We start from the raw sequence: 25,727 nt of genomic DNA on the forward strand, positions 1-25,727 counted from the left end.
TAATCTGCATTTGCGGTTTCACAAAAGAAAAAAGCTTGTTTTTATAGAAGAGTGTCAATGTTTGTTAAGAATAGAAGCAACTCTTGCCCAGACCTGAGTGTGTCTAGCAGGAGAAAATAGTCATAGAAACGGTGGGAAAGCAAGGAGCATGGAGATGTTCTGAGCAGTAGCCTGTGCGCCGGCTGGTAATCTCCCCACCCGGTCCTTCCGGGCCTTCCGTATGCAGCTGAGAGCGCATGCGAATGCTCTATATGACGTCACAGCACGCACGACGTCAGGTCACGCACAACGTCGGAGTACGCACACCCTGTGCGTCTACGCATTCTGGCCTCCCACCGGCGCTGCCCTGCCGTGGTTCCAGCTCCTGTTCCTGGCCGGCCACCTTCGTTGCGGCTGAGTGATATTTATTGAGTGACTCCTCGGTACCAGCACCCTTTTAAGTGCTTTGCGCGTGTTAACTCATTTCATCTTCCAAACAAACCCGGGAGGTAGGCACTATTCTTGTGTTTCTTTTATTGGAGAGGATGCTGAACAGATGCAAAGGTGCTCGTCTGAAGTCACAGAGTCAGTAAGTGGGGGGTGCTGGATCTCAGTTTGACCAAGTGACACCAGCCCTTGTAATGACAACACCGTGCGGCTGCCCGAAGATGTATTGCCTGCAGGCCACATGCCTGCAGTGCTCTGGGCTTTTCACGCGTTTCCTCCCGCTCCCTCCGCCATCTTATCCACTTGGCCACCGTAGCTGAACACCCTCCCCCCAAAAAATAGAAGTGGGCACACCCTGTCCTGTGTCCTTCCGAGATCCTGCGCCAACTTCTGCTATAACCTGAGCAAAACTTTATTCCTAGGTTTTTTTTTTGTTTTTTTTTTTTTTTTTGTTGTTTTTTGTCTTTTTAGGGCTGCACCCTCAGCATATGGAGGTTCCCAGGCTAGGGGTCGAATCAGAGCTGTAGCCGCCAGACTACGCCACAGGCACAGCAACACTGGATCCGAGCCCCGTCTGCGCCCTACGCCACAGCTCACGGCAATGCCAGGTCCTTTACCCACTGAGCGAGGCCAGGGATCAAAGCTGCATGCATCCTCATGGATGCTAGTCGGGTTGGTTAACCGCTGAGCCACGGCGGGAACTTCTATTGCAAGTACTTGTCTAAAACCTGTTTGCTGTCGCTCTAAGCCCGTGTTCTGTTGCTCCTTGGCAGCCAGTGCGAGCATACGGCGGGCTTTGCATAAACTTAGTCAGTGAACGCATGTGACCCACACTCCTGGGTACTGGAGGTTTCACTAACCAGGCAGAATAAAGCAGGAGGGCCTTCCCTACGAAGTAGTTTAGGGTCGCTCCAGCTGGATCCCTGGCATTTACCCTGTGGTTAATGGAAGCTACATCAGTGGTTCTCAATCTTCGTTGCTCTTGGAATCACCTGGATATCTTGAAATGTTCCTTTTGTGTGAGATTTGTGTTGCATTGACCTCAGATGTGGCTTAGGGATTCTAATGAAAAGCTCAGGTGTGGTCCCCTGAGGCTCGTAAAGAATTCAGGCCCCACCCCAGACCTGCGGAATGGGGTGTCTGCATTGTAACAGGATTCCGAGGCTCCAGGTGCCCAATGAAGTTTGTGAAGCTCTATGCCCCTGCACCAGTGGGCCTCAAAACTGGCTGTGCATTAAACATCACGATGGCACGTTCCCCAGAGGATTTCATCAGAAATTCTGGAAGAGGACCCAGGTAGTTGCGATTTTAAAAGCTCCCAGGTGGAGTTCCCGTCGTGGCTCAGTGATTAACCAATCTGACTAGGAATCGTGAGGTTGCGGGTTTGATCCCTGGACTCACTCGGTGGGTTAAGGATCTGGCATTGCCGTGAGCTGTGGTGTAGGTTATAGACGTGGCTCAGATCCTGCATTGCTGTGGCTCTCGTGTAGGCTGCAGCTACAGCTCTGATTCGACCCCTAGCCTGGGGACCTGCATATGCTGCAGGAGCAGCCCTAGAAAAGACAAAAAAAAAACCCAAAAAAAACAAAAAAAACAAAACTCCCAAGTGATTCTAATCCATGGTCAGGGCTGTGGTGGTTTCTCTGCATTGCTGCTTGGCTGGCCACAGCTGGCTGCCCTGTGTGCTGGTTTCTTTTGGTGCTTCCTGGTTCCAGGAGCCAAGTTCTCCTCTCAGGATCGGAGAATGCGCTCTGTCTTCTTGTGGATGAAATGACCTTCGCGTGCTGTTACCTCTGCAACTCCAGTCGTAGGCAGCTCCACTGAAGTGGCCACAGTCACCTAGCTGCAGTGGCTCCTCTCTCACTGACCCACAGCCTCTCCTCCTCCTGTTCACCCCACCCAGAGAACGACAGTGTCACCCACCTACCAGCCACCCAAGCCAGAAACCTCGCTTCTCCCTACCTCCTCCCTGAAACATCCACTCAGACTGCAAGTCCTGTCCGTTCTCTCTCTGACCTTCTCTCCAAGCTGTCTCCTTTTCCTCATTTACTGTTCTTCAGCCTCTTGGGTCTCTTGCGCAGAGCTTTACAAATGCCTCCTGTTTTCTCCTTCCTTTTTCCTGCCCCTGGCAATCCATCCTCTGTATTGCGACCAGAGTAGTCTTTCTGAGTGAAATTTGAGTATGTTTTCTATGTGTGTCTTTTCAATGGCTTGTTAGTGCCCTTAGGCTTGGTTCCAGACTCCTTAATATGATAAGTACCGTCACTCCCATCCAACCACAAGCACCCCATGCTCTGTTTATATGGGGAAACTCATAGTTCCCCCGACCCGTCCTGATGTTTGCTCCTTCCATGCCTTTGCACACGCCGACCTTCTGCCTAGAATGCCAGTCTGATGGCCCCACATCTGCCTGGCAAACTCTTCCTCCTTGTGGACTGAGCCCTTTGTTAATTTCTCTGTCCTCAAATTAAGGAAAGTCAACAGAGGTACCTGGAAGGGGCAGTTTCCCAGTCATCTCCAGGTCTCTGAAGGTCTTACTGAGGATATTACTAAACTATTGTCTGTGTCAAGGGGGCCTTGGACAAGAGGAAATGGGCTTGAATGGAGATGGGAACATGCCCCTTGGTCACAAGGAGGGATATCTGACTGTGGACCGGTGAGGTACTGCCACGGGCCACAGAGAAAGGCTTTGTGTTGTCCACCTCCATCAATTGGTCTTCCCAATCCCCTGGGGAAGCGCTGGAGCCTCTGATTCTGCACACGGGTTTCAGGCCTCCCAGGAGAGTGGCATTTCCATGCCCTATCAGACATGGAAGAGAAAAGCAAGGCTACCCAGTGAAATGCAGGGAGCCCATCCAGGAGTCTGGAGCTTGGGCATCGTGACTAACTTGTGATAGGGCCTTTAGCCAAGTGAGTTTCCTCATCTATAAATTCAGACCTTGACTGGACCACTGGTTCTCAGCGGAGGCTGCTTCTGCCTCTGGGAACATATGGCAGCATCTGGAGACATGTCTAATTGTCACACTGGGGTAGGGGTGCTACTGGCATCCAGTGGGCGGATGCCTGGGGTGCTGCTCAACATTCTACAGTGCACGGAACAGCCCCCACACCAAAGAATTATCCGCCCCAAATGTCGATGGTACTGAGGTTGTGGAACCCTAGATTAGACGGCGTCTGCACATTAGAACAACTTGGGACATTTGGAAAATGCCCAGCCTGGATTTCCCCCCACATTGGTGGAATCAGAGTTCCTTGCCACTGGAATTGCATTCATTCATTCTCTTGCACCTTCACGGAACATTCGCTGAGCACCTTCTCTGTGCTTGACTCAGTGCTGAGTTCTTTGAGGGGAAGAAAGATGGTATCCCTATAGGTTCTGCCCGCAGGGAATTCAGAGTCTAATAGTTACTGTTCTGAGGTCCATCAGACCATGACGGAGCCAACAGCTGCCTTCATGTTTGGTCATGTGACCGCAGGTTGCTGTTTTCCATTGAGCTGCGTAGGCATAACCCAGACTCCAAAATAGAATTCCTGGAACCACAGCATGGAAGGGACCTGGGTCTCTGAATGACTGCGTGGAGCAGAGCAAGCCCAGCTGTGCAGGGTGAGCGGAGCAGCGGGACAAGGAGGGTTTCCCATCCCAGACTCAGGCTCCCTAGTGAGGATCCCCACTTACCACAGCTGGGTTTCTCCCACCGTCTCGGGCGGGGTCTGCATTTGCTGATGGGTTGATTACATCATACTGCATTTCTAGCCATGTCAGCTGACTTTGTTGCCCTCTTGAGTCCCTTTTTTTAAGCATGACCACCCTAAGAATTCGGATGATATTTGGGTCTTTGACCAGACATGGAAATTGTAGAACTCCCATCTCCTTCAGGGTATAAGACTTGACTGCTTAAAGCAACCTGCTACCCTTGCGTGTGGAACATGGTCTTATATCCTAGACTGTGCTGCTCCCAGTAGTAAAGCCGTAGAAGCTTGATTTGTCCAGCCCTTCACGGACAGCCTTACAAACTCAGTAAACTGCACGTTTGTCCTCCTCACTTCCCTGATCCCCTGAAGGTAACAGATCGGCCGTATTGAATAGCTGGTGAATGGCATTTTTGAGCCAATTCGAACACATCATGTATCAGTTTTATGAAGCTGTAGAATCAAATGCCTTCGCTTTGTCTGACCAGATGTTTTCTCTGACAGCCTCAGACACTGGCGAAGCTAAGAAATTAGTAAAATTCGTTTTTACTGGCTTTGTGTGTCTCCAGGTTTCCTAAGACTTCTCCCCTCTCACGCTCCCCTCCTTGATAGAGTTACTCCCCATACCCTGGATTTTCCACCCCATCAAAACTTACCTTTGCTTAAAAAACAAATGAGCAAGTCAACAAACAAAACACTCTAGAGTTCTCTTTTGACGCAGTGAGTTAAGAATGCTGCATTGTCACTGGCTTGGGTCACTGCTGTGGTGTGGGTTCAATCCCTGGCCCTGGAACTTCCACATGCCATGGGCATGGCCAAACAAACCAAAACAAAACTTAGCTTTGGAGGGAGTTCCCATCCTGGCTCAGTGGTTAACGAATCCGACTAGGAACCATGACGTCACGGGTTCAGTCCCTGACCTTGCTTGGTGGGTTAAGGATGCGGCGTTGCCATGAGCTGTAGTGTAGGTTGCAGATACAGCTTGGATCTGGCGTGGCTGTGGCTGTGGCATGGGAAGGTGGCTACAGCTCCGATTAGACCCCTAGCCTGGGAACCTCCATCCATCGTGGTAGCGGCCTTAGAAAAGGCAAAAACAAAAAACTGACCTTTGATGCATCCCATCCTCTGCTTTCCATGGTAAAAGTAAGTCGGATCATAGGTGTTTATGGAAGTCATTGCTGAAAAAATGAAACGAATGAACGAGAGAGAAAGCCCTTCTCCCCCAGCCATCCCTGGACTTCTCTGTGGCGTGTGCACTTCAGCAGGGCTCTAGGGGATAGAGGTTTCAACCCAGAGGAGTGGCCCTAATGGTAGGCATTTTAGTTGGGGTGCCAGAGAAATGTCACTGAGAATGGGACATCTGATCGCATGCATTCTCTACCATCCAGGACCTGAAAGGCAGCCTTAGATGTTTGGACTCCTAAGTGCCCTACAGCTGGTCATAGGGTCCAGGGTGGCTGCGTTCTTCACCACTTTCCTCCTCAGCCCCTTTCCTGCTCGTGCGCAAGTGACAAAAGTCCCATCCAGATGTGGTGGCCGGCCCCTGTCTTCGGACGGCTGCGTGACTGAGGTTCTGTGGTCCACTGGGCTGGACTTTCATGCCATGGCAGTGGAGAAGTGCTTCCTCCTTTGGCCCTGTGGTTGAGGCCCGTTTTCTCTTGCCTGGTCTCTGGGAGACACAACAGTGAATCAACACACTCCTCGCCGCAAGCCTTCATTTCTTAGGAGATAGTTCTGATTGAAATAACTTTGCTGAAATATGTGCCTTTCCCCAGTTAGGCTCGCTTTGTAAGAAAAATGCCTGAGTTCAACAAATCACTGAGCCAGGGACACAGCGTATTCTCTTTGTGATGAAGAACAGATACCCATTAAAAGGGATAAATTACTTGGTTACATTGAGTTTGTGTTTAAGTGTTCTGTTACTAAATATTCTTTGGCTGGGAGTCTCCATCATCCTGGTTGGCTTGTGGACGGGATAAATAGCCTCTTAGCTTTGAGTCTTGGTTCTCCCGAGGGCAGTAAGGCCAGTCACGGTAGGGGCCTGTTGGATTCTGCAGCCTGTGTTCAGTCTGGGGCTTAAGACAGGGGGCATCAGTATTGTGCTAGCTCAGTGTCTGTGGAGACTTTCCTCCAAAAACTGTCACCTGACCACCATCTCTGTGGGCTCCTTCTGCTTTGCACAGAGGCATTTTTGAGTCTTTTCTATTTAAAAAATGATGGTACCCCCAAAACCTCTGCCAGCCCCACACAGAAGTGGAGACCTTCCCTCTCTCTGTTCTGAAACCTTTGCCAACTACTGTTGTATCAAGCCGCCTCCTTTTGCAGCCAAGCCTCCTCAGTGTGGTTGACACTCGCTGTCTCCCGTCTTCATGCTTCGTTCACAAAACAAAGCCTTGTGATCTGGCTTGTGCTCCTGCCTATAAACTGCAGCTACCCTCAGGGAGCTCCTTGTTGCCAGGCGCAGTCTTATTTTGCTTCAGTTCCATGCGGCATTTAAACCTTCTTAAAATCCTTCCCATTGTGAGCGTCCAGGAAGCCCCTGTTCGCGCCAGTGGCCCTGGCCGTTGTTTCTCAGTCTCCTTTGCTGTCTCCACCTCCTCCACCTTTCCCTTCACGGCCAAGTGGCTCTCTTAGCCCTCTTTTTCTCCCAGTCTACACAGCCTCCCTGGATAAGCTCACCCACTCCAGTGGCGCCACACTCTGGGACCTCCCTGCTGCGGTCCAGACCTCAGTATCTCACTGCCTCGGGACATGTCTTGTGTCCAAAATACTAGATCCCCCTCCCCGCCACCGAATGCTTCTCCTCCTCTGAGTGGTCCTTCTCTCGGTGATGGGCACTGCCACGCGTTGAGAGCCGCGTGCCGCTTTGGGGTCCTCTTTGATCTCGCATCCAGCCGGTAACGGAGGTCATCTGATTGACACTCTTAGTGATGCCTCACCCGTCTCCGTTCCGTCCCTGAAGCACCAGGCCGCTGCTTGACTTCATCTCTCGTCACCCTCCCCGGGAACTCTGAGACTGCCTCCCGGTTGGTCCCCTTCCCTCCAGCCTGGCCGTCATTTAACCTGGTCTCCGCACTCGCGGCTGAAGTGCAGACGTGCACATCTGACGAGGTCACTTGCAGCTGGAATCCAGCACCGCAGTTTTCGGAAGAAAACCTCGCCTCCTCCGTGTGACAACGCAGGGCTCTTGCGGGAAGCGGACTCGCCCTCCTTGTCCAGCCTCGCGTCTCACGCACGCTCTTCGCGCTCTCCACCCCTGCCTGCACCTGGCCCCTTGCTCGGCTGCCTTTCCGGGAGGCTCGTGATTCTGCTGTCAAGAGGTTGGCCAGGGCTGCAGCCTTTCGGAGGCCTGACTGGGCTGGAGGATCAGCTTCCCGGGGGCCGACACACACGGCTGGCGGCGGTGCTGCTTGTTGGTGGGAGGACTGGATCCCCCCACGGGGGTCTCTCCACAGGCTGCTTGAGTGTCCTCCCAGCGTGGCGGCTGCCTCTCCCCAGAGAGGGAGAAGGAACTGGGTGGACGCCCCCCTTTGAGGACCTGGCCTCGGAAGTCAGCGTCCCCACACCTCGCCTCCGAGGTCAGCGTTGGTAGAAGCAAGTAGCTGAACCTCGCTCACCTTGCAGAGAGGAAAGAGAAATTAGGCTCAGCCTTTTGAAGGGAGAGGTGTCAAGAATTTGCAGACATGTTTAAACGTGTCTCCCGAGGCTGAGAGTGACGGGCTGATTTCCACGACAGTTGTGGAAAGTCGTCTAGGGAGTGGACACGTGCTTTCCCCAAACTCCAAGCAGCAGTAGGACCTCAAGTTCAACACCCACAGGCCTGGCGTTCTTTACGGTGGGAGGCAGCGTGGGATTCTGTTTAAGTGAAGGGAGGGTGGTGATCAGATGAATGTGGATTTAATGACTGGCTCCGTTACTCCCTGGCTGGGCGCCCTGGGAGTGGGACCTGTCTCCTCTGCGCCTCTGTTTTCTCACTGCGTCATGGCACACAAACAGCATGGCTTCCTCAGAGGCTTGTTGCGAGGATGAAATGAAATCATGTATGGAAGGTTGGCCCAGTGCCTGCCGTGGTGAGCACGCAGTACATGTTAATTAAAAATAGTGATGTCAGGAGTTCCCGTCGTGGCGCAGTGGTTAACGAATCCGACTAGGAACCATGAGCTTGCGGGTTCGGTCCCTGCCCTTGCTCAGTGGGTTAACGATCCGGCGTTGCCCTGAGCTGTGGTGTAGGTTGCAGATGCGGCTTGGATCCCGCGTTGCTGTGGCTCTGGCGTAGGCCGGTGGCTGCAGCTCCGATTCGACCCCTAGCCTGGGAACCTCCACATGCCTCGGGAGTGGCCCAAGAAATAGCAACAACAACAACAAAAGACAAAGACAAAAAAAAAAAAATAGTGATGTCGGCGTCCCCGGGTGGCTCGATGGGTTAAGGATCTGGCATTGTTGCACCTGGGGCTCAGGTCACCGCGGTAGCGTGTGTTTGATCTTTGGCCCAGGAAACTCCGCATGCCATCGGTGTGACCAAAAAAGTGTAAGTGTCCTTCTCTCTCTCGCAGATGGCTCTTGTGGTGGGGTTTCTAGAGGCAGAAGACTAAACTAAGGGGTCTTTCAGGATCTTTTCCAGACTCAGTTGAGGTGGCCTTGGGGAGAGGGGGGATTCCCGTGAGGACCCCTGACTGCAGATTGACCTTGGTTTCCACGGACAAGGATCTGTCTGTTGGCCAGGTCCAGGGTGACCTTGATATTCATAGCCACGTGGAGCCCATCACTTACTCCTTTCTTCCTTTCCCCCCCAGGTCAACTTTTTCATCTTCCTGAAAATTCTCAAGCTTCTCATTTCAAAGCTCAAAGCTCATCAGATGTGCTTCAGAGATTATAAATACAGGTGAGTGGCCTGCGGCCTGTCCCCAGTAGTCCAAGGTTACTTTGGCCCCTTCTGGCTGTTCTGGCTGATGTCCCAGGAAGGGGGCCCATTGCATTAGTACATTTATCTCCTAAGACACGTGTCAGCAAGAGCCCCTCTGAACAAGGTGTCGTGGGATCATGTAGGGCTTTTGCCGAAGGTGAGGACCTTCTGGTCCCGTGAAAAGGAAATCAGTGGCGCATAGTCAAGGGCACAGACATTCCTCAGCAGGAAACTGTCAAAACGCCCCTGAGGATGGGTGGGTTGCAGGGACAGGAAAGGGTCACACGAAGGGGAATTTGACTGTTGCCATCCTTCCAGGAGAAGTTGAGGTAATGGAGTAAAAGAGCATAACCCAGCAGAGAGTTATTTGGGGTTTTTTTTTTTTTAAGACCTTGAGCAGTAAGACCACAAACCTCTGGAGCCCAAGAAAATATAGTGCTCACATAGTCACCCTTCCTTGTGACTTGTCTTTGCTGCGTCTGGTCTTCTGCTTTCCACGTGATAACACGTCCCATCTCACAGTAAGTCAGATCATGGTATTTTTTGGGCTCTGCACTGCTGTCAATGCAAATGAGCCAAAGGAGGAGTTCTCATCATGGCTCAGTGGGTTAGGACCCCGGCTAGTATCCATGAGGGTGTGGGTTTGATGCCTGGCCTCACTCAGTGGATCAAGGATCTAGCGTTGCTATGGCTGTGGTGTTGGCCGGCAGCTGCAGCTCCGATTCAACCCCTAGCCTGGGAACCTCCATATGCTGCAGGTGCAGCCCAAGAGAGGAAGGAAGGAAAGAAGGAAGGGAGAAAGCAAAAAACAAAACAAATGAACCAAAGGATGAGAGAGAAAGGGCTCGCTCCCCCCTTTTCTGGCTGCTTTTTATAGGATGTGTGCTCTTCTTGGGGACAGAGTGTTTTCACCCAAAGTTTAAGCCCAAAGGTGAAGACTTTAGTCCGGGCCAGAGGCAGAGGGCTGAGTCAGGCGGGCTGTGGCTTGGCTTCTCCGACTCTAAGGCCAGAATGGGCCCTGAGCCGGGCATGCTGGGAAGGTAGTTTCTCCTTTTATCCAGTAAATGTTTGACGAAAGCCCACGATGCGCTGGGCGCTGTGCCGCCAGTGAAAAGCGACTGGGCTGGGGACACCCCCGTGAGGAGCACACCCTCCACCTCGCAAGGATCGGGATGTCGCCGGGGAATGTTGTGGCTTGGTGTGGTCCGGAGAGCTGATGCCGGCCGTGACCCTGGACTGACCTTGGGCACGTTGCCCGGTCTCGCTGGGTCTGTGCCCTGAGGTGTATCATGCGAGTGTCACACCAGACGTGCCCTCTGCTTGTTACGAGGACTAAAGGGTGTCAGAGTTCCACGTGTCCCAAGCTAAGCAGAAGAGGGGCGTTATTGCCCGGGACCCAGACCCCAGATCCTCTCAGCCTAAAACTCTGCCCGCAAGAGCTCCAGAAGGATAAACTCCCAGAGATCAGGGTCGGGCAAACGTATATGGTAGTTGGCTCAAGTATTGTGCAAAACCCCTTAGTCCTGGGGCCCTTAGGCTGGCCTGGGCCGCACAGCGCTACCCCGCCTTTCTCGGAGCCTCTGGGTGAGGCTCCAAGTGCTGGCAGGCTCCTTGGCCCTCTTCCCAAGGCTCAGCCTCTCACCACTGCGGAGCGTGGAGGTCCAAGGCCAGGAGCAGGGCTTTCCTCATCCACCCTGCGTGGGGCCATTCAGGGAGGGCAGCCCTCTGGCTAAGCAGGCAGAGGGGAATCCCAGGCACCATGGAAGCCCGAGAGAGGCCAGGGCTCCCAGGAGACAGAAACTGGGGGCAGATGAATGCCAAGGTGCCACCTGCCACACAGACCGAGAGTCTAACCCCTGCCGATGGGTGCCCCCAAAGCCCACTGTGTACCACTGGGGCCATCCCTGAGCTCCGGAGCCACAGCAGCCCCTACAGTAGCTCTTCGTCCTGGCCGCTTTAAGCATCACCGACAGCTGGCCAAAGCCCTCAACTCGGGAGCCCTTCCACGGGGCATTCAACTCAGTAAGTGCGCTGAAGCCCCTCCGTGAGGCCCTCGTACAGCAGAGTCTCCAGGAGATTCTGATAAGAAGCCAGAGTGGTTTTTACAGAAGCTCTGATAAAATAATGTGTGAAAGTTTCTGGTCGGGCCGTGGCAAATGTATTTCTAAGCAGCTTGGACATCCTCTTTTCCAGGCTTTTCTGTAGACTTCCCTAAGACAGTGGCTCCCACACGTCTCTCATCATCAGTCTCTGTCAGTAAAGAATGTCACTCATCGTACATACACGTGGTCTCCTGAGCTGTTCCATACATTATGAGATGCACCAAAGTAGAGAAAATGACAAAAGATGCATAAAAATTTAACATACACAGAACTTCCATTGTCTTCTCTTGGTGTGTATTCTTCTAATGGAGTTCTTTGCACAGCCCTGAAGTGTGCACCCCGGATTCAGAGGCAGTTATCTTGGGAGGGATAAATCAAGATCCTGGGGAGACCTTCATGACTGAGCAGTGATTCAGGATGCTGTTTTGGGGAGAGAAAGAGTGATCCCACCTGACCTATACAATCCATCTGGAAACTTTTTTCCTTTCCCTCAAACTTATTCAAGGAAAAAGCTTGAAAAGGAGTTCCCATCCTGGCTCAGCAGAAGTGAATCTGTCTAGCATCCATGAGGACGCAGGCTCGATCCCTGGCCTCACTCGGTGGGTTAAGGATCCGTCATTGTCATGAGCTGTGGTGCAGGTCGTAGATGTGGCTCGCATGAGGCATTGCTGTGGTTGTGGTGTAGGCCAGTGGCTACAGCTCCACCTTGACCCCTAGCTGGGGAACCTCCATATGTTGCAGGTGTGGCCCTAAAAAGACAAAAAAAAATGTGCAAAGGAACCTGTGTGCCTGCCTGCTTGAAGGCTTCTTAGCATGAGACACCTCACCTTGGCGAGTTTGCCATCAGTTGGGGACTGTCCTGGGGATCTGTCAGTGTTCCCAAGTGGCTGAGACTTTGAAGGGCTGACTAATGCTGACTAAACTCACAAGAGACTGATGTATAAACCAGATGGTACAGTTACTCATTTTTAAGAGTCTGTGAAAGGTAAGCATAGGGTTGGGGAGGGTTCCTTCTAGTGCCTGCCCTTCTCGTAACGCTGACACCAGAAGATCCAGGAATGCAGAGCAGTCACCCGAATGTTGTTTGGTTATCACCACCTAAGTGAAGTGGTTGGTGTTCAAGGATCACTGCCCATGGCCCAAGAAGCCACCACTGTCCTGTGGTGCCCCCTGCCTGGGGAGAGGGAGGTTCCTTCCGCAGAGTCTCCCCTCCTAGGGCTGGATGAGTACTGAGAACGTCCTGCTTCTTTGTGGTGTTTCCCACCATCTGATTTCTGGCTCTATTCTTTCTGCATGCAGAGTGCAATACAGGTGATTAGCTTGTGCGTGTTAATTAGCCAAGTCAGGGCTCTATCTCTTGGACACACCCAGGCCACCTAATTTTACTCCCTGGGCCGGGGCATCCTGCAGCGTTGAGAAGTGCATTCGCCCATCTTTCTGTCCAATCAGTGCCAAGTCCCTCACTTCCAAGCCCTGGGAGGGCTGCGTGCCGTCATCCCCAGCTCACAGTGGCCTTTGGCACACGGGGGCTTCCCCCCACCCCATCAGGGCCCCGGCTAGGGTGAGGAGGAACGGGCAGTGGGGTCTGGTGCATTCTGGGGGAGCTTTGTGCATTCGGTAGGAGCAGCCTGGCCTCCACCTCTCCCAGATTTTGAGAACTTTCAGAAGGCGGTTCTCAAGATCTGGCCCCCGCTCCGGGTGTATATCTTAGGAATGTTTAAACACACGGAGGCCTCGCCAAAGGGGCACGTTGCTAGGACTGGAGAACCTTCTGTAGTCCTAGCCCTCGTCCCCTGGCTTCTACCAGTCAAGCAGAAGAGTAACCAGCCCTGCTGTCTGGTCTGGAGGGGGAGCAATGCCCTTGGACTGTGGACAGACAGCAGCAGACCCTGAGCTTGGTCGGAGTTCTCCATTCTTTGTGGTTCCCAGCACGGCAGTGGCTCTGTCCTCCTAGATAAGCGATCTTAACTTTCCATGTGATACATGGGGCAGAGCCCTTAGCAGACTTAGAAGGGAGCATCGTTTCTTCCCATGCTAAACCCCAGGCCCCTTTCTGAAAAGACTTTCAGGAAACGGTCACACATGGAAGAAAACTGATCCAAGTCATTGAGGTTGTGAACACTCGAGGGCATCAGGGACGGCGTCTTTAAAAACAGTGGTTGTGAGTGGCCCTTGGGTCCAGTGGTTTAAGAATGCACTGGACATCCATGAGGATGTGGGTTTGATCCCTGGCCTCGCTCGGTAGGTTAAGGATCCGGTGTTGCCATGAGCTGTAGCAGAGTTCATAGATGGGGCTCAGGGTTGGCATTGCTGTGGCTGTGGTGTAGGCTGCAGCTCCAGCTCGACCCCCAGCCTGTGAACATCCATATGTCGCAGGTGCAGCCCTAATAAGAAAACAAAAACAAAACAAAAATAGTGATATTTAGGAATTCCCTGGTGTCCTAGTGGGTAAGGACTCAGTGCTGCCACCACTGAGTCTCAGGTTCAGTCCCTGGCCTGGGGATTTCCTCGTGCCACGGGTGTGGCCAGAAGAAAACAGCGATAACTAAATTTTATTGACCGGGCATCAGGTAACATTCATTCTGAGGGTTGGCCACATGTTATTTAATTCTTACAGGCGTTCCCATGGTGGCGCAGCGGAAGTGAACCCAACTGGGAACCATTAGGTTGCAGGCTCGATCCCTCGTCTCATTCAGTGGGTTAAGGATCTGGCATTGCCGTGAGCTGTGGTGTAGGTCGCAGTTGTGGCTTGGATCTGGTGTGGCTGTGGCTGTGCTGTAGGCCAGCAGCTGTAGCTCTGATTCGACCCCTAGCTTGGGAATCTCCATATGCCATGGGTGCAGCCCTAAAAAAGCAAAAAAAAAAATCCTATAATGGCCCTGTCAGGAATTCTTTTTTTTTTTTTTTTTTTTTTTTGCTGAAGCGTGCAGCAACTCGATGTTGGATCTCATTTCCCAAACCAGGAATTGAACCCAGGCTGCAGCAGTAAAAGAGCTGAATCCTAACCACTAGACTATCAGGGAACTCCCAGGAATTCTTATTAATAGTATTATTATTTTAAAATTTCGTATTATATCATTAGTAGTACAGTCTTCATTTTTCAGGTAGAGAGGTTAAATAATTTGCCCAAGGCCACGTGGCTAGTAATTGGCAGCCCTGGGATTTGAAGCCAGGCCCCAGGCCCTGTCCCTGTGGCCCACTGTCTTTGACCCCAGCTCTTCCTCTCTCACTGTGCTCCTTCTTGTGTCCAGAGCAGATGCCCAATAAATATTTGTTGAAGAGCTAAATGACTGCAATAAACTGAACCATTTAAATAAACAGATGACTCTAGATGAAAAACAGGCATAAACACAGTTCATGAGAGGGAAGTGCTCTAGATGGTTATGGATTTTCATCTGAACAAATAGTCCTTCGTCTCCAGAGAACTTAGAATCAGGTGAGGAGTGGGAAACCCCTTCTGACATCCACCCAGAGAGATGGCAGTGACTAAAATGGCCCAAAACTCCGTAAAAAATAGTCATCCTTTATAAGTCATCCTGTACTAAATGTGGAATCTTGGAGTGGATTCTGGAGCTGAGCGCAAGGTCGTCAGTGAAACAAGAAAACCTCACCTTGTGCCCTAAAAGGACCTAAAGCCAGCGGGAGCTGAACAGGAGCCACCAAGGAGAGGACACCCCTGGCTCCGAGGCCGTGGGCTGAGTGTCCCAGGACCTTGCTGGTCAGGGGAGGCCAAGGAGTGGGGAGTCTGAGGCCCAGGGCCTGGCTGCGTGGCTCTCCTGTGCCAAGCTCACGCCTTCTTGCACGCCCACGGCCACCTGTGCCCAGTCACTTAGCTGAGCAAATGTGCTCCCAAGGAGACACTGTTTTAAGAGTTTGGGGGTTGTTTATTTAATTTCCAGGAGTGTTTTTTTTTTTAATTTTTTTGGCCAAGTCCGAGGGGTATGGACGTTGCCAGGCCACGGATTGAACCCACACCACAACAATGACTCGAGACACAACAGTGACAACACCAGATCCTTAACCCACTGAGCCACCAGGGGAGCTCCTCCAGGAGTTGAGGATGTCTTTGAGTGGTTTCTTTCTCTCTCTCTCTCTTTCTCTCTTTTTTTTTCAGGGCTGCGCCTGTGGCATGTGGAAGTTCCCAGGCTAGGGGTCTAACGGAAGCTACAGCTGCCAGCCTACACCACCAGAGCAAGGCCAGATCCAAGCTTTAACCCACTGGAGCAGGGGCCAGGGATCGAACCTGTGTCCTCACGGATGCTAGTTGGGTTCATTACCACTGAGCCATAGCAGGAACTCCCGTGAAGGAGGAACGCTTTCTCTTGCTTACAGTACAGCCTTCCTGAAGATGCTGCCCGTGGGGCTGCTGACCCTCTCCGTCTCCACATCTTTAATTCCCTGGTTTTTTTTTTTGTTTTGTTTTTGTTTTTTTTTTCAATGAGGAAACATCTTCTCCCAGTCTGGCCCTTTAAGACCAGTGACTTAAGCTAAAAGAATCATTACATTAAGCTCTCCTTCCCAACGTGTATCAGACGGTAGCTTTGTTTATGCTCTGAGTGTGAGTCACCTTTGCTAACTAACATAGGACGTGTTAAATGGAGAAGCAGCTTCATGGTCAAGAGCAGTTACTCCCTGATGGGGCTGCCGATCAGTAGCCTGTGGGGAGGTCCGGGAAATTCTCATTCCCAGGACCCAGCCTCCAGGAGGGTTGGATTCAGGGCGTCAGCACTGGGCTCAGGAGGCACTGTTTCTCCCTCTCTGTCTGTCTCTCTCTGTGTGTATATATCCACACACCTACATGGTCAATCAATAAAAATATATGTCTATTTATAAATATAAATACTAAATATATAAAATGCATGTAATATATAACATATACATAGCTAAACAAAAATTATTTTTGTAAACGCTTCGTAAGCAGTTCTGATAGTCGGCCCATTTGGGGCCCACCGGTGTGCAAGTACAGCAAGTTCGGGCCCCAGCTGTGCACTTTGCACGTGGGTGGTACAGAGGAATGTTTGTCTTTTCTGTGTGGAGTGTATACAGCCTCGAGCTTCCACACAGCGCTTTTTATGAGGAGGATCAGTTTCTCATTTCCTGCTGCCCTCGCTGTTGCCAGGGTTGAGGACAGCCCCGGGGGATGGCAAGGACGTCCTGCTCAGAGGGTGCAAGGCCTGAGTGTGAGGTCGGAAGCCCCGCCTCCAGGCTGGGAGGTGCCACGGAGTGGCTGTGCCACCCTGGCCATGGCATTTTCTTTCCCTTCCCAGGCTCCGTAAAGCACTGACATGGGAAGTCTTGAATCGAGAAAGAGAGAGAGACACCTGCTAGCCAGGTCATAGGAAACTTGTCGAACCTGGGAGGGGGCGTAGTGTCCCACAGGGACAGCCATGTGCATGGAAGGCTCTCCATCAAACGAAACATCAAGATCTGCAGGTATATCATAGTCACCTGGGGAACTCCTTCCTTCCTTCCTTTATCCAGTTCATGTTTTCGGAGCATCATCCGTGAGTCAGGTACAAGGATGCTTCAGTGAACAAGACCGCCCTGGTCCTTAAGGCATTCAGTGAGTAGCCAAGGAGACACATGGGAAAATCAGCCGTTCATCAGCTCAGTGGAGGATGCACAGGGGAGCAGGAAAGGTGGCCTCTTCCCAGGGTGGCCCTCGTGACAGTCGTTTGGTTGTCCTCTGCAGGCTGGCAAAGTCCACGCTGGTCCTCATCCCTTTACTGGGTGTTCACGAGATCGTCTTCGCTTTCGTCACGGACGATCAAGTTGAAGGATTTGCGAAACTTGTACGACTCTTCATTCAGTTGACTCTGAGCTCCTTCCATGTAAGTAGACATTCGAACAAGGACACCTTGGCTCTAGAGAAGACAAAATGCCCTTGATCCACACAGACGCGGGGTGGAGAGCCATCCACAGGTGGAAAGAGCGTTCTCGTGTCAGCAGGATTTATCGCGAGGGCCTTTGGCATTCGAAGTGTGTAGCTGGAATGCTGCCTTCATCCTGTCAGCAGGACTCTGTGACGAAGAAGGGAAAGTGGGTTGTTTCCTGTGCTGGGATAATTGGCATGACTCACAGTCATGTTCACGGCAAGTGTCAACAGGAAGCCTTTTATTAAGTGCCTGGTTCTCGCCGGGTTCTCTGCAAAGCTTGTGCAGAGTGAACACTGGCTCCACTTCACATCCTCAGAAGGCAGCACAGCGTAGTGGGGACCAGTGAGTAGAGACGGGGAGGCTCTTGAACCTTTTCAGATGCTGACACTAGAAACAGGAAGCAGTTGTGGTTAAGGTACCTAGGTGGTGTGGTTTGCCTTTGGTCCAGTTGTTACCCATTACTTAGCGGATTAAAATGACAATACATGTTATTCTTTCTCATGATTCTGGGGGTCGGGAATCCAGGTGGGACATCGGAAGGGTGTCTTGCTGGGGCTGAACCTTCTAATGACTTATCCACTCTCGTGTCTGGGGCCTACGCTGCAAAGGCACGGACGGCTGAGGCTAGCTGGAGTGGCTTTATTTGGGCCAAAAAAAATTCATTGAATCCTCACATTATCACTGTAATGGAGACATTATTCTATCATTTTAAAAGTGAAAGATCAGAGCTCCCGTCGTGGCTTAGTGGTTAACAAATCCGACTAGGAACCATGAGGTTGCAGGTTTGATTCCTGGCCTCGCTCAGTGGGCTAAGGATCTGGCGTTGCTGTGAGCTGTGGTGTAGGCTGGCAGCTATAGCTCCGATTCACCCCTAGCTGGGAACCTCCATGTGCTCACAATAAAAGTGAAAGACCATGGGAGTTCCCTGGTGGCTTAGCAGGTGAAGGATCTAGCATTGTTACTGCTGTGACTCTGGTTACTGCTGTGGTGCAGGTTCAGTCCCCAGCTCAGGGATTTTTGTGTGCTGCAGGCTCGGCCAAAAAAAACAGTGACGGACTTGAGGCTCTCAGGAGAATTTGCATGTGCTAATAAGTGTCCGAGATGAGATTTGCATTCAGAAATTAAGCCTTTGTGTCACGGAGTCAGGGCCTACTGCTTACAAAGTCAGTACTCACCAATGTTGATGGAATTGGAAGGTGCCTTTCTTCAGAAGGCCAGCCATCTGGGGACATGGTGGACTCAGCGTCCCCAAAAACCACCTCTGAAGATTCTGCACAGGGGGAAGGAGGGGAGAAATCTCAGTTGATCAATGAGATGGGGGTCACAGAGGTTACCCCCACTGCGGGGAGGCTTGCGTGCAGCTCATCAGTTCCGCGTGGTCTTCCTCTCGATGCCGTCTTGCTCCCAGTTTGTTGATGGTGTTACCGAGGGGGATGCCGGGGAAGAGACCTGGCCCTCTGTTCATGATGTATTCTTCACATCCATCGCTTCGATCTGCGGAAGGGACCGACAAGTTAGGCCAGATATTGTGTGATCAACAGATCGGAAAGGTGCCATAGGGTGGGGGATGAGTAGAGCGTGGGTTCACCGGTTTCAGGTTAGTGACGAGACAAAAGGGTGCTTCCTGCGGAGAGCTCTTTCCTGCAAAGGGCCCTTTCCTGCCAAAAGCTGCTTGCACCGGCCTGTAGCCACTATGCCATAGTGCCTCCTCGGTGCCCTGCAAGGAGATGCCAAGTGTAGGGCACACCTGTGGCATGTGGAAGTTCCTAGGCCAGGGGTCGAATCAGAGCTGCAGCTATATAGCCTACACCACAGCCACAGCAACGCAGGATCCGAGCCATGTCTGTGCCCTACGCTGCAGCTCACAGCTACACCGGATCCTTAACCCACTGAGCAAGGCCAGGGATTGAAACGGCATCCTCAGGCGTCGCTCTGCGGGACAGATCTCTGAGAAGGAATCCGGCCTGTCAGACCCGCTGGCAAGGGCGCATGTTCGGGTCATCCGTTGCTGTGCAAGAGACTGCCCCCAGACCTCATGGTTTGAAGCTGTAACCATGGTATTATCTCCCGTTTTTTAAAATGTTTATCTTTTATTTTTAGTCGTAAATGTCACAAACTCTAAGAACATTCCTGTGAAGTGGGGGAGGATGCTTTTCTGAGACAGCCCAAAATTTAAGAGTTCACTCACACTTAGGCAATTAGTAGAGTTTAAAAAAATTTTTTTTATTAAAGTATAGTTGATTTACAGTGTTACTCCAGTTGCTGCCGTACAGCAAAGGGACCCAGGCATACATGTATATACATTCCCTTTCTTATATTCTCTTCCATCCTGGTCTATCCCAAGAGACTGGACAGAGTTCCCTGTGCTGTGCAGCAGGACCTCATTGCTTATCCATCCTAAATGTAACAGTTTGCATCTACTGGCCCCAAACTCCCCGGCCATCCCACTCCCTCGGCAAACACAGGTCTGTGTCTGTGAGTTTGCTTCTGCTTCGCAGATAGATTCACTTGTGCCGTATTTAGATTCCACATAGAAGTGATGGCATATGGTGTTGGTCTTTCTCTTTCTGACTGAGTGAGGTGATTTCTAGCTGTACCCATGCTGCTGCCGATGGCATTAGCCATGCTGTTATCTTGAATGATTCTGTGAGCGGAGCCTTCTGGACTCAGCAGGGTGATCCTTTTGATGCCCCTTTGAATGGGGCTGCGGACACCTGAAGGCTTGATTGGGCCAGAATATCCAAGGCTGCTCATTCCCACGGCTGGACGTTGACGTGGGCTGTTGGCTGGGAACTCTGCTGGGGCTGGATTGGGGCGCCTCAGTTCTCCTGCGTGTGGCCTCTCCATGTATCTTGAGCATCTCAGAACGTGGCAGCTGGGCTCTCAGAGCATCCCAGGAGCAAGTGTTCCAAGAGGGGGAAGCAGGCACTTCCAACTCTCTCTTAAGGCAGAAGCTTGGAAGTCCCGGAGTGTCACCTCTACCACGTTGTGCCAGAAGAAGGAGTCATCCCAGATTCAGGGGGAGGGAAAATAAGATCCCCCTCTTGATGTGAGGAGCAGCACTTGCCAACAGGGAGGGAGAGATCCTGGGGCCATCTCGGGAGACCCGCTGCCACCCTGGATCCTTTGGTCCTGCAGCAGCCTGAGCGCTCTTCCCCACTGGGGATCGCTGAAGGAAGGCGAATGGAGCTGCTTCTGCAGATGGAGCCAGAGGCACACTTAGAGGCTCGTGTGTGGGTGGAGGCCTCCCCCCTTCTGCCCACCTCCAGCCCCTGGGGGCGTGGAGGACATGCTTGTGATGTGGAATCTTACTTTAGCCCACTCATTCGAGAGAGTTCTGGTGCCTCGAAAGCTCCGCCTTCTAATGTCCTGTTCCCAGGGGCCAATGACCCCTGCCGAGCCAACGGTGAGGGCAGCCGTGACCCTCCAAGGAGGCTGGCATGTGACAGTGGCACACTGGTGCCACCAGCCCTCATTTAGGAGCCGTAGCTGTGGAGTAAAGAGAAGGAGAAGTCCCCAGGCGCCAGCAGTGCAAGCGTGTGCCCGTGTCACGTGAGCCAGCGTGGAGATCCCGGGCTTCCGAGACGAGGAGCCTGAGCGTCTCCCCCCAGAGCCGCCCTTGACGATTCCTTTCCAATGCCAGCTCCTGTCCCGGCACCAGACCGCCCTTGTTCGCAGCGGGGGGCGAGAGAAATGTCACCGCGAGAGAAGGGGGTCCGCCTGCATTGGGACCTTCGTGCTCTGTTTGGAAATGTGTCCTTTCCTTGTGAGTCCTGGCACTTTCAGAGCTTATTGCCAGAAACACCCAAGACCTTGGGTCCTGCACACAGTTTTAAAAAAATTTTTTTTTGTTGTAGTTGATTGACAGTGTTCCGTCAATTTCTGTGGTACAGCAAAGTGACCCATTATACAGGCATATATGTATATATATTCTTGTATTATTTTTTTTCATGTTCTGTCACAAGTGATTGGAGATAGTTCCCTGTTGTACTCAGCCGGGTCCTGCACACATATTTAGCTCTGATAGACCGGACACACAGCCCGAGTCCCTCAGACTCTCACATCACAGGGAAATCTGTGACACAGAGGTTACCACGAGGGGCTCTTTAACGAATCAGGATGCATAGGTGTCTGAGGAAGTGATGGAAACAAACATGAACTAGGCCCCTTTGATTCCAGACCCCTGGCAGGTAAGCAGCGCATCCAGAAAATGCTCCCGAGTTGAAGACATTATCCCTTTTTGGAAGCTTCCCCAACGTGGACGCTTTGTGAATGGAAATGCTGTAGAAAGGTGGCCCGTTGTTTTCGTTGCAGTCCTGGTGCCCACAATTCTGAATAACTAGGAAGAGATCAGAAGGGAAGCTCTCTTGTCATAGAAATGGTCTGACCTTGTAGGAGGCAAGACTCTTTTCCTTGTGTCAGAAACCCAGCTCATTCCTTCTCTCACTCACTCACTCATTCAGCAAATACTGTTGAGCTCCCATCATGTGCCAGCATTTCAGGTGCTGCGGATCTGGCATTGAAAAGACCACGTGAAGATGCTAGTCTGGGAGTTCCCTGGTAGACAAGCTATTAAGGACCTGGCTTTGTCACTGCTGGCCTGGGAACTTCCACCTGCCGCAGATGTGGCCAACCGCCCCCCCCCCCAAACACGAGTCTGGTTGGGGAAAGGGGGTGGGGAGGGACAGATTTATGTTGTTGACAAACAAAGAACAATTCTGGTTTTCAGAAGAATATAGAATAGAGGACCGTGACTGTGCCTGGAGTGGCTGCCAAGAATGGAGTGGTTGGCCAAGACTTCTCTTTGAGGACATGCGAGAGCTAAGGCCTGAATTTTGAGAAGCAAGTTAAGCAGAGATTGGAGGAAAGAATGGTCCAGAGGACAGAAAGGGACCCCAGGAAGATGTAAGCTGATATCCGGGGGCCCCTAAGGCCCTCTAATCATCTTCACCTCCGGGTTTGCAGAGCCTTGAGCAGTTCCCTCTCACACAGAATAGGGCCGGCCTGTGTGGCCATTAGGGGGTCGTGGACACGGCAGGGTGTGGCGTGGAAGGCGAGGATGTGCGAGGGGTTGCCGTTTCCACCTTGGGTCACCCCCTCTGGGGCAGCCAGCTGCCATGTCATGCGGACACTCAAGAAGCTCGATGGAGGGAGACGGATGCCTCCTCCCAACAGCCAGCACCAACTCACCAGGCCTCTGCGTCATCTGGGAAGCAGGTCAAGGCTTCAGATGCCCAACGTTCCTGCCAACATCTTGCCTGCAACCAGAAGAATGGCCCTGAGCCAGAATGCCCCAGCTCAGCCACTGCCAGATTCTTGGCCTAGAGGAAATATGTGAGATAATAAATCTTTATTGTTTTGATCCACTTAGTTATACAGCAGCTGAACATGTTGGCTGGCGAGGCTGGAGGCAGCCAGAAGGCCCGTGCGGCTGGGCTGTAGTGGCCGGGAGGTGGGGCAGCGTGGCACAGGATGGAGTCAGTGACATAGACACAAGCTCATATCACTGCAGCTTCTGTCGTTAGGATATTGGGTTTTCTTTCTTTCTTTTTTTTAATGTTTTTTTTCCCCATTATAGCTGGTTTACAGTGTTCTGTCAATTTTATACTGTATTGCAAGGTGACCCAGTCACACATGTATATATATGTTCTTTTGTCTCACATTATTTTTTTATTTTTTATTTTTATTTTTTTGCCATTTCTTGGGCCGCTCCCATGGCATATCGAGGTTCCCAGGCTAGGGGTTGAATCGGAGCCACAGCCGCCGGCCTACACCACAGCCACAGCAACACGGGATCCTTAACCCACTGAGCAAGGCCAGGGATGGAACCCACAACCTCATGGTTCCTAGTCGGATTCATTAACCACTGAGCCACAATGGGAACTCCTTGTCTCATATTATTATGCTCCATCAAAGGTAACTAGATATAGTTCCCAGTGCTATACAGCAGGATCTCATTGCTTATCCATTCCATAAGCAATAGTTTGCATCCATTAACCCCAAATTCCCAGTCCGTCCCACTCCTTCCCCCTTGGCAACCACAAGTCTGTTCTTCATGACTTTCTTTTTTGTGGAAAGGTTCATTTGTGCTGTATATTAGATTCCAGATATAAGTGATAGCATATTGTATTTGTCTTTCTCTTTCTGATTTACGTCACTCAGTATGAGAGTCTCTAGTTCCATCCATGTTGCTGCAAATGGCATTGTTTTGTTCTTTTTTATGGCTGAGTAGTATTCCATTGTGTATATATACCACATTCTCTTAATCCATTCATCTGTCGATGGACGTTGAGGTTGTTTCTGTGTCTTGACTATTGTGAATAGTGCTGAAGTGAGCATATGGGTACATTTGTGTTTTTCAAGGAAAGTTTTGTTCGGATATATGCCCAAGAGTGGGATTGCTGGGTCATATGGTAGTTCTATGTATAGCTTTCTAAGGTACCTCCATACTGTTTTCCATAGTGGTTGTACCAGTTTACATTCCCACCAACAGTGTAGGAGGGTTCCTTTTTCTCCACACCCTCTCCAGCATTTGTTATTTGTGGACTTATTAATGATGGCCATTCTGACTGGTGTGAGGTGGTGCCTCATAGGAGTTTTGATGTTCATTTTTCTAATAATCAGTAATGTTGAGCACTTTTTCATGTGCCCGTTGGCCATCTGTATATCTTCTTTGGAGAAATGTCTATTCAGGTCTTTTGCCCATTTTTCACTTGGGTTGTTGGCTCTTTTGCTGTTGAGTTGTATAAGTTGTTTGTATATTTTAGAGATTAAGCCCTTGTCAGTTGCAAGGATATTGGGTTTTCATGTAAGTGCGATGGGAAATCACTGGCATGAGTGATCTTTTTTAAAAAAATTTTGGGGGTTGTTTAGGAGCCAGCATTGTCACTGCCATGGCACGTAGAGGTTCCTGGGCCAGGAATCGAACCTGAGCCACAGCAGTGACAAGGCTGGATCTTTAACCCACTGAGGCACCAGGGAACTCTGAAATGATCTATCTTTTCGAAAGAAATATCCTGACAAGAGAAAAGGGTATTTATTATCTCAGGTAAAAGAAAGCGTCAGCATCAGGCATAGCTGGATCCAGGCATTCAAACAGTATCATCAGACATCTTTTTCTAACCATCTCCAGCCTCTGCTTGTCTCTAAGCTGGCTTTATCCTCAGACAGCCTCTCTCCATGTAGCTGGGAAGATGCCCCTCCCTCAGTGTCTCCAGACTAATTTGACTGTGAAGCTGGCAAACGCAGGGAAGAGAGTGCAACTTTCTCTTTCCTGGTGGAGGGAACTCAGATTGGCCCTGCTTTGGGGCTGTGTGTTGTGGCGACGTCATTCTAGGACATGTTTGACAGCCCTGCCAGAAGCCCAGGGAGTAGGGGAGGGTCAGTTTCCAAAAGGAAAGGATGCAAGTCAGGAAAAAAAAATATTATCCATTGCCCCCCATGGACAAGTAGACATGGGACAGAGCCTTGTACGGTATCGATGTAATTGGGTGAATGATGGAGAGCCTTTCGCGTTGAAGCATCATTGACTTATGAGCACCTAAGCAAAGCCTCGGCTGACATGGGTGGCGGGTGTCAAAGTAAAAAGAGACCCCATAGAAACCTGAGTGAGCATCATCAGTAGGACTAACTCTAGTCAGTGTAAGCAAGTAGCTGCCTGCCTTGTAGGGGCTTCGAGGACTGAGGGCAGCCTTTGGACTTGAGGCAACCCTCAGACACATCTGCTGCTGCGCCGAGCTTCATATCACCTCTTCCTTTCGTTGCAGGGACTGCTCGTGGCCTTGCAGTATTGCTTTGCCAACGGAGAGGTACGTTTTCACACTGCCACCCTAGCTTCCTGCAAGGCTGGGGCTGGCATCCTACTGCCCCCACCACCCCGAGAGTTCCATTTACGTGATGGTGCCACGGTGGGGGGCGTACAGTGACCATTGGGACAAATGGGTACCATGGGCATCCAGTAGAGAGGTGGCTTAGACCAGTGGGGAAAGGTATTGAGATGAAGGTGACAGAACCCAACTGCAGCCCCGCTGGAGCGGCACTTGGAGTATCAGAGTGTGAGAGAGGAACCAGCTGGAACGCTGGAGTCCAGAAACCTGGGTTTAAGCCATGACTCACTCACTCAGGAACTCTGAGTTAGTCAGGCTCTTGGACCCTCAGTTTCCTTGTCTGTAAAATGGGAATACTAACCACCCCTGCTCTGCAGCATGCTGGTAACAGTGCTTATTTTCATTTTTAATATTGCAGTGCCACACCCAGCTCTCTGCTCCACTCCACCCCCGCCAGAGAGGCTTGAAGCGGGGCGGGGGTTGGGGGGTGGGATGGGGGACAGAGGCTGCAGCAGGTTTCTCCAGACTTTAGGAGGCGGTAGAATGTCTTGTTCCCTTGCATCTTCCCCTGCCCCCGTCCCAGGGTGAAAGGCTGATTTCTGTCTCCTCGCCCTAGTATGTAAGCTTCTTGACAACAACCTCTTCCGTCTGCCTCACCGCCGCCTTTTCTGTATCTTCACGCAGGGACAGGGACCGTGTATCCATCAGGCACGTCTCAAGTGTCACCTCGACACAGTCCTTTTCTGAGCCCCTATCTCAGATTTTTGTCTCCTCACCCCCTTGTCCTACTTATTGGCCTCACGCGTCACTCCCAGCTGCTCTGCTCTTGTGTTTGCTTTTCTTTGTTCGTCCCCCAGCAGGAAGGTAGGTCTCCCGAGTGTGGTCCAGCGTAGCCCCTCCGTCC

At 51.4% G+C, this 25,727-nt stretch overlaps 1 protein-coding gene across 4 annotated transcripts in view; it reads left to right on the forward strand.

Moving 5' to 3' along the window:
- Nucleotides 1–25,727, forward strand: part of GLP2R (glucagon like peptide 2 receptor) — a 67,292-nt gene that overhangs the window by 28,937 nt on the left and 12,628 nt on the right. For 3 of the 4 annotated variants that reach the window (XM_021066115.1, XM_021066116.1, NM_001246266.1), the window contains 3 exon segments: nucleotides 8,910–8,998; nucleotides 16,814–16,952; nucleotides 24,764–24,805. In XM_021066115.1, coding sequence (XP_020921774.1) covers nucleotides 8,910–8,998; nucleotides 16,814–16,952; nucleotides 24,764–24,805 — 270 coding nt within the window. 4 annotated transcript variants of the gene reach the window in all.

Source organism: Sus scrofa, chromosome 12 (assembly GCF_000003025.6).
Source record: "Sus scrofa isolate TJ Tabasco breed Duroc chromosome 12, Sscrofa11.1, whole genome shotgun sequence".
NCBI lineage: Eukaryota > Metazoa > Chordata > Mammalia > Artiodactyla > Suidae > Sus > Sus scrofa.